General features: G+C 37.6%; 1 protein-coding gene across 40 annotated transcripts in view; it reads left to right on the top strand.

Moving 5' to 3' along the window:
- Positions 1–4,358: 4,358 nt before the first annotated feature.
- The window catches only part of LOC134820715 (unconventional myosin-IXa-like), a 56,068-nt gene continuing 52,330 nt past the window's right edge, over positions 4,359–8,096 (top strand). For 39 of the 40 annotated variants that reach the window (XM_063831289.1, XM_063831275.1, XM_063831262.1 and 36 more), the window contains exons 1-5: positions 4,381–4,555; positions 4,867–5,007; positions 5,199–5,315; positions 5,541–5,744; positions 6,622–6,765. In XM_063831289.1, the coding sequence (XP_063687359.1) occupies positions 4,421–4,555; positions 4,867–5,007; positions 5,199–5,315; positions 5,541–5,744; positions 6,622–6,765 (741 nt within the window). In that variant the 5' untranslated portion in view covers positions 4,381–4,420. Of the gene's footprint in view, positions 4,556–4,866; positions 5,008–5,198; positions 5,316–5,540; positions 5,745–6,621; positions 6,766–8,096 lie in introns of all 40 variants that reach the window. The other variant, XM_063831258.1, reaches the window with a different exon arrangement.

Raw genomic sequence — 8,096 nt, 5'->3', positions numbered from 1 at the left:
TGTATCAAATCTATTAGCATCATTGCAGCTTCGATCAGAAACATAATTTAAAAACTATGGCAATGGAAGTCAGCCGATGTCAGAGTAAAAGCCAGCCGAAGTCCCGGGGTTGTGAAATTTGCATAAAGGGTAGGCAGCGGCAGCTCTCCTAGCATCCCCCCGCTTGTCTGGAGTCCTAAACTTCTCAATCAGGCTAGTAATTGAATATAGTCCATTTTAGATTCACATTTTACCTTATAACTTTAAATTGTTATCATTGATCCATTCTCTCCCTCTGATCTTTATTGGTACTTAATTTACCCGCAGACAAGTTTAACTCCCCTCTGCCGTCTCTATTTTCAGGCCGTTACATTCCATTTTACGGGGAATGTCTGATGACTGCTGCCTAGTACCCTGATTGCCATCCTGATCATTTGGTGTAACTTTGTCCATTGATGCAAGCTAACCCAACCCCACTTCTACCTACCTTCATCACTGAATTTCTTCTCAGTGCCTTTCAAGAGCAGAAAAAATCACATTCTCTCCCTCATTAATGACAATGAAGAAGACTTCAAAGATGCCATTGAAATCCTTCTGGAAGATCATCCGACAGAACCCCTTACCACTCCCTCTACAGAGTCCTTTCTCACTCCCAAACCTATATCACCGTCAACTTCTCCTGAGCCTAAGCATTTTTCGGATCTTGTGAAACACGTCTAGCTTGACCTTCCAGAGCCCCTGGTTGATGGGGTAATGAAAGAACTTATAACGATGAAGACCGCACAACAGTAAAGAAAGTAAAGACCTTGTGGCTGAGTCCCCGCAATGATTCGTATAAGTAGGGAAGGGTGGTCAACTAGCCCGAGCCGATCAACGAGTTCCCCAAAATTGTCGAACTGATGAACCTTGTTAACAGCAATAAGGCCACCTCTGGAAACATGACAGCCTGTCTTGTCAGATGTATGTCCTGTAAAGGAGCTAACCTGAACTACCATGACGACAACGAACCATTGATTGATCAGGACAGTGACATTTGTACGGTGTCGTTCGGTGCAGCAAGAACACTGGACTTTATAAGGAACGACAACAACCCTACAGGCAGGAAAGGTACCCCTTCTTCCCCAGAATTATCTGTGCCAGCGACAGACCAGTCTCTCAATATCATGAAGTCTGGTTGTCAATCCAGACTACTGCATAGAATTCCTCCGGGTGGTGTTAGATACAGTCTTTCCTTTAGGAACCTAACTGACCCACACCACTCCTACCTCTTCTCGTCCTTCTCCTCATCATCCTTCTACCCGTCCTCATCATCCTCCCCCTCCTAACACCGGCCTCCCGTTAGCCCCCCTAAGAAGAAGATCATACTCCTCGCTGGAGATACTTCGAGCGACTGGAAATATAAAAACCCACCAAGGGTGAACAGACAGTTTTCAAAGTCGCTATAAGTATAATATATAAGGGTGGTCGCAAGATTGATGCTGTATTACACTTAATCGAGCAATTTGTGAGACCACCCTGATTTAGAGATTAAGAAACTGTTTGTGTGTGTAGGAACTAACGACATACGATACTGTCAGACTGGCATTATACACCTTAAAAGCCCTCTGCAGAACTTTATGTCCAAAATTAAATCCTTAGCTCCCTCAGCAAATATCTTTGTCCAGTCCCTTCTCCCTATACCTGCTAACGGTAACCCCCAAAGGCTCAAAGGAGAACAAAATGTGGTCTCTATGAACAAATTACTCTTTAGTCTTTGTTCCAAATTTAAATTATTTTACCTTGATGTCTTTAGTAGTTTCCTTAGTTCATGGGGCGACAGGAACTACCAGTTATTTCCTAAGTATAGTCTAGAATCGAAGAAGTGGGATATTCACGCCAATGCTAGTGGTATGGGTGTGTTAGCAAGACACTATATCTTTCTCATTCACTCAACATGGTTTAATCCGTTGGGTTACTAAGATCGGTATAAGTATGATTCACATTTTCTTAGATAAATTATTTAGATGTAATAAAAAGTAAATTCTGAGTGATAGATACACCTGGGTAAAACACGACCGTGACATTGCTACACATGGGAATAAAATTAAATGACCAGCAACACTGCATATGAACCGGGAAGTTAAATTCTGTTGCTCGAAAAGTTTGTGGTAAAAGAAAAGTTTGCTACGTGTCTGTGTTGTCCAAGTTATGTTCACCCATTGGATTATTTGTCAGTTCACTAATTGTATATCTGTATATTTTGTTATTTCGTTGGATCTATCAACACGTGTGGATGCAGAAATTTCAACTCTAGATATCATACTAACCTACATAAGTTTAATTGTCTCGCAGTCTCGTGTGTAAACGACGATTTGATTAGGAAAACTTATACGGAGGAGATATAGGTCATGATTTAATATGATAATGAATAATTCACACGCCATTTCAATTTAGGTAACAGGACATCTGTCTGACAGCACTATTTCCTTGTGTTTGAAGTGATATCTCAAATTTGGCACATAGAAACTCGCTCAAACTTACACAGATTATCCGTCCTCAAACCATCATACTTAATGGAAAGTTTCAAGAAAATCGTACAGTAGGATACGAATAAACTATTGTCCGAATAACCTATTTTCTGAGTCGGACAGATGTCGCCCAATCAGTTTAATGTGGTTACCGTCTCTAAAGTTGGCACGAGAGTTATTAATCTCCTATCTAACATCTATTCGAAGTCAATCCTGTAAACTGATACTCCTTTTTTAGTAATTTATACATGTGTTGTCTCCTTCTGATTTACAGACTATTACCGGTCACGCTAAATTATAATGACATCAATGTGTCCAAAGAAATCGGTGGCATCACTCAGTAAACTGCGCGTCTTTGGCGCGTGTCTTGTTGGAATGCATCAATCCGTATGCAGATCGGCGAGATGCGAAGGATTGACATCGTGAATCAAGGTGACCCCCACGGTCGCTTCACTATAGTGATACAGGGAGAGCGCGGCGGGTCATACAACGTATGACAAGGGGTCCACAGGTAAAGTAAGGATTGATGAGAGTCGGGCTCTATAGATAAGCTTCCCATATACTAGATACTATTTTCAATATAATATTTTATGATGAATTGTCATATTTTAACTGCCAAGGATTAATAAAAACAATCCTTGATGGATAATTCATAATTCAACAGATTTTTCAGCATACTTCAATGTCACTTAAAATATACATTTTTGACTTATGTTTCTTTCCAATTTGTACTGAATGATGCGCCCTAAAAGAGCCATGATGTTTTGTGTGATATAAAATGCTTACAATATAATTGTTGTCTAAACACCTACAAATCGTCTGTTTTGTAGCACAGATGTTGTAGCGCGATGCGTTACTGTGCCGCGCCGCGCACTTAATAAGGCTTCTCACAGCGAGATGCGCTACTGTGCCGCGCCGAGCTGCCATGAATTGACATCGTCAATTAAGCACAGATGCTAGGAACAGTCGTGTTATTTCCATTTAGCCTTTTAGGTTTTTGTTAAATGTTACATTCTATTATATGTCGACGATGCCCATACCATGTTCATGTGATTTGGAACAATCAAGTATATAAGTAACATAAGGATATCTTATGAATGAAATTTGGGTATCAAATGTAATCATACCTTACAATTTTAACTATTGGAAAATGGTCTAGTTTCTTTCAATTTTCTCTGCTAGCTATATATTATTGCCCACGTTAAGGGGCCTGTTAATAATTTATTAAATTATTAGCTTTTTTAGATTTAATAATAATAATCTGCTAGCTAGGTGATAGGTCTGTACAGAGGCTCACAGGTTCTTAAGTAAAGTAAAACAGCAAATATCATGAAAACAACTAATGTTATTTCAATCAATTAAAAATAGAACATTCATAGTTCATACGTGTGCATGACGATTTCATTCAATTTATCATCATAATGCCACTGTCAGACTCATCAGTAAGTCTGCAAGCTCAAAAACTATATGGCCATGGGTTTGGGCCATATTAAGGCCACCTGGCGGCAGCTAAAGCTAATGTTATTAATTGTAGAGACAGACAACCAGGCTTATCTTTATCACATCTACCCAGCACAACTGCAGGTCATGGCTGAGATGATCCGCTTTCCCGAGACTTGTACCCATTTCCTTACTCTGTCATCAACTTCTGGCCTAACTAATCTCCAGCCCACTCTTCTAAATCTCTACCTCGATCCGTTTTATATTTATGGCTTCGTCTTTAAATTTCTGGCACGATCTTAAATCTGGCTGAAATCCTGGTTGCTTATTGCTAATTGCTATTTTGCTCATGCAGCAAGATTTAAAAGCCAATAAATCTGTCAAGGGTGTTATAAATTTAACTGTTTAAGGATGTAGCTGGTATGACCTCTTACTATGAACTTTATTAAACCAACTCACTTAGGATGTTGATAGAACTATGACAGATGTAGAAAATGAAATGTGTTCAACCAGCCGGTGTAAGATCTCCTGCACGATCTGATAAAGTGCCCATCAGTAGCCGACCAGCCCATACTTCTCCTACATTTCTACCCAATAATCAGGACCCCTTCACACCTCAAAACTTAAAGGTCTGTTGCTGCACATCATGTAAATCTTGCAATTTTAATAACAAAATTAAATCACTCCTATCAGGTGCTGTGTAGTGATATTAAGGATTAATTGACATAGTCTATTTTTGATTTGATCTACTATGCCCTCCCCCCCCCCCCCCATAACCCACACCATTGTTTGAGAAAATTGAAATTCTGAAGAATTTATCAATTGATTGATGCAGTAGAATTAATGATCAATGATAATGTATCTTTGGGGAAGACATTCCTAGTTTATCTTCCTATTTGCTGACTGGTGTCACTGTTAACTATAACTAGTAACTTTGCAGGTTTATTCTGGATCTCTGCACAAAACAACTCCGTATGCCAGCATATTCTGTATCAAATCCACGACAAGCGCGGAAGTAGTTCAGAAAGCCCTTGATAAATTTGGTATCACTGATCAGGCAGCAGAATTCCAACTAGCCGAGGTAATGAATGTTACTTAATATCAAATAAATTTTGTTAAAACTTGGCAGGATTTGTTCAATCTTTCGATTTTAAAAATTTTTGAGTTTTACTGGTCATGTTCTCTCTGATTTAAAGCTTTAAAATAGTGCGAATTTATGGACAGTTAGAATTCCAGGTTTCACAGATATATAATGATGATTAAACTGTACAGGTCGAGGAGAATAAAGTACAAAGAGAACGCAGGTTAAATGCTCAGGAACATCCTTTGGAACTGCAGACAAAGTGGAATAGCGAGAGCTCGCACAAGAACTTTTACTTGAGAAGAAAGGTGGGTGGAGTTTTTTATTTGTGCTACAGTGTCGGCTATCAGATACTTTAATAATGTAACTCAGATTACAGATACTTTAATAGTTATAATTTAGCTAGATAAGTGACTAGTCTCATGGTTTAAGATGTATGTCTAGTGATTTCACCTAGTAATCGAAATTAAACAGCTGCTAAGGTAAGTAAATAAAGTCATACAACAATTTTCAAATTGTCTCTAAAATCCCAGGTAAACTCGGTTAAAACAACACAATGGGTGCACCGTACAGAGGATTTGTCCTCCATAAGAGATGTGCTGAACTCCAAGCAGCGTGATGCTCCCGATGATCTCTGTCAACTCTCCACCCTCACCGAGCAGAACCTTCTCTCTTCACTTGGGACTCGCTTCGAGAAGGACATCATCTACACTTATGTTAACTCCATCTTGATTGCAGTACGTGTCATTCTAGAGTATTTTATTTAATTTACAGGGTTATTTTTAGAAGTTTATTACCTAGCTGAGTGAGAAATGTTTGGATATTAATCTGTTTGTGCAGGGTGTAGGTGGTTGTAGGTAATTTAGATAATTCATAATATAATGAATTAATGGCGACATGTCCGCAAATATGTTAAATATCTATTGGACACAGTGCACTGCTGTACACCCTGCTTAATTCTTATTAGATAACTACATTACATATAAAGGTGATACTGATATAATATATAGTGATATTGTAAACATAAACTTATATTTTATTATATACTTTGCGCAAAGCTACCAAAAATCTCACAACTGCTAATTTGTGCTTGTAATCATGGTTGTGTGTTGTAAACCATGATAATATAATTGTGCATTCCTACTGACTAATAATACAGTGTACATTGTATGTCACTAATAATGCAGTGTACATTGTATGTCACTAATAATGCAGTGTACATTGTATGTCACTAATAATGCAGTGTAAATTGTATGTCACTAATAATACAGCGTACATTGTATGTCACTAATAATGCATTGTACATTGTATGTCACTAATAATGCAGTGTACATTTTATGTCACTAATAATGCAGTGTACATTGTATGTCACTAATAATGCAGTGTACATTGTATGTCACTAATAATGCAGTGTAAATTGTATGTCACTAATAATGCAGTGTACATTGTATGTCACTAATAATGCACCGTGGAGGGTTTGCGCTGAGCTTGTTCTAATGGTCTCAACTTTGATGAGCCCCGCCCACTATTACTAACAATGAATCTTTGAATCTTCTCTTTTTAGGGATATTATCTCTCGCTCTTTTGCACAATAATTTAAATTACACTTAACAGGTGAACCCTTTCAAAGACCTACCCATCTACAACGTGGACTTGGTTTTGAAGTACAACAACAAGAGGAGAGATGAAATGCCTCCCCACATATTCGCTGTGGCTAACGAGGCTCTCAGAAATATGCTCCACAAGAGACAGAACCAGGTAATTAAGTAATTAGCTTACTAATCTTACTTGTAATCAGCTGTTTAATTAGGGTATATTATTACCTGTGTATCGTTGAGAAGATAAGATTGTGTGTATGCACTAAAAAACTTAAGTTCCGCTATTTTAAATTTGAGGTTCTTCAAACAGTAATTCTGAATATTATAAGTATTTGAGCTTAGGAACAAATGAATTAATTTCAGATATACATAATTGGGATTATCCCAAGGGAGTATAAGTTTTAATCTATCTTAATATTGATGTATTTAACTTAAAATAATACTTTATTATGGTAGAACTTATTAAACAAGTACCGTGTGTATCATGTTAATTACAATAATTATAATTGATTACATGTTAATTTCAATAAAATGACTGTAAGATTGCAAGAGAAATTCGCCATAAAATCGTGTAAAAGAGAAAAATGAACTCGTGTAAAGATCTTGCAGAAAGTAGAGTTAAATAGAGAAAAGAGCAGGGAGAAAGTGTAAAGATCTTGCAATGTAAAGAGGAGAGGAATGAGCAGGTGTAACTTTAGAGAAGTGGGTTATTATCCTCTGTTACTTCCTCCAAATTCCAATACACTCACTTGTCACTGCTCTCTGTAAGGTTATCTTAACTTAGCAATCACACTATCAGATAGAAAGAGAAACTCAAGACGTAGGATTCTTGTTCTTCAAACTTTCGAGCTATTATTTAAATCTTGCGTCATCTAAAATGTTAAAAGTTAGAAATTTCTTTGTCATTCCTCACTCTCATGTTTATGCATTTCGCAAAGAGAAATGAAACGTGCGAGAAGGTTGTGCAATACTTACACCATCTAAGGAGCCATCTAAGGAGCCATCTTTGGAGTCCTACTAGATCTTTAATATACAAGGAATTATATGAAACAGTTTCAGTTCACATAGTACTATATAATATTACTATTATATCGTTGAAAATTGATTGTATATACCTCAACAAAGTCCCTGAAACTAGTTCTGAAAATACGCAGCTACTTTCACGCTTTATGACTGTGGCGCAGTGTCGGACAAGTTCCCAGCTAATACCCCCCTTTGTCGCACTTTGTCGCACTAAGGTCCTTTGTGTTGTAGTACTCTCTCTTAGAGAGTCGTGTCAATGTGTGATAGTTGACGTAATAAATACACTATATTTATAGTGTTTATTGTAATATCAGTAGGACCTTGTACAGAGAGTATACAGGAGTATACAGGAGTATACAGGAGTATACAGGAGTATACAGGAGTATACAGGAGTATACAGGAGTATACAGGAGTATACAGGAGTATACAGGAGTATACAGGAGTATACAGGAGTATACAGGAGTATAC

The sequence above is a fragment of the Bolinopsis microptera genome, chromosome 9 (assembly GCF_026151205.1).
Source record: "Bolinopsis microptera isolate Bmic1 chromosome 9, MBARI_Bmic_1.0, whole genome shotgun sequence".
NCBI classification, from domain to species: domain Eukaryota; kingdom Metazoa; phylum Ctenophora; class Tentaculata; order Lobata; family Bolinopsidae; genus Bolinopsis; species Bolinopsis microptera.
Note: the sequence above shows the minus strand (reverse complement) of the source record. Positions and strands in the feature narration are given on the sequence as shown.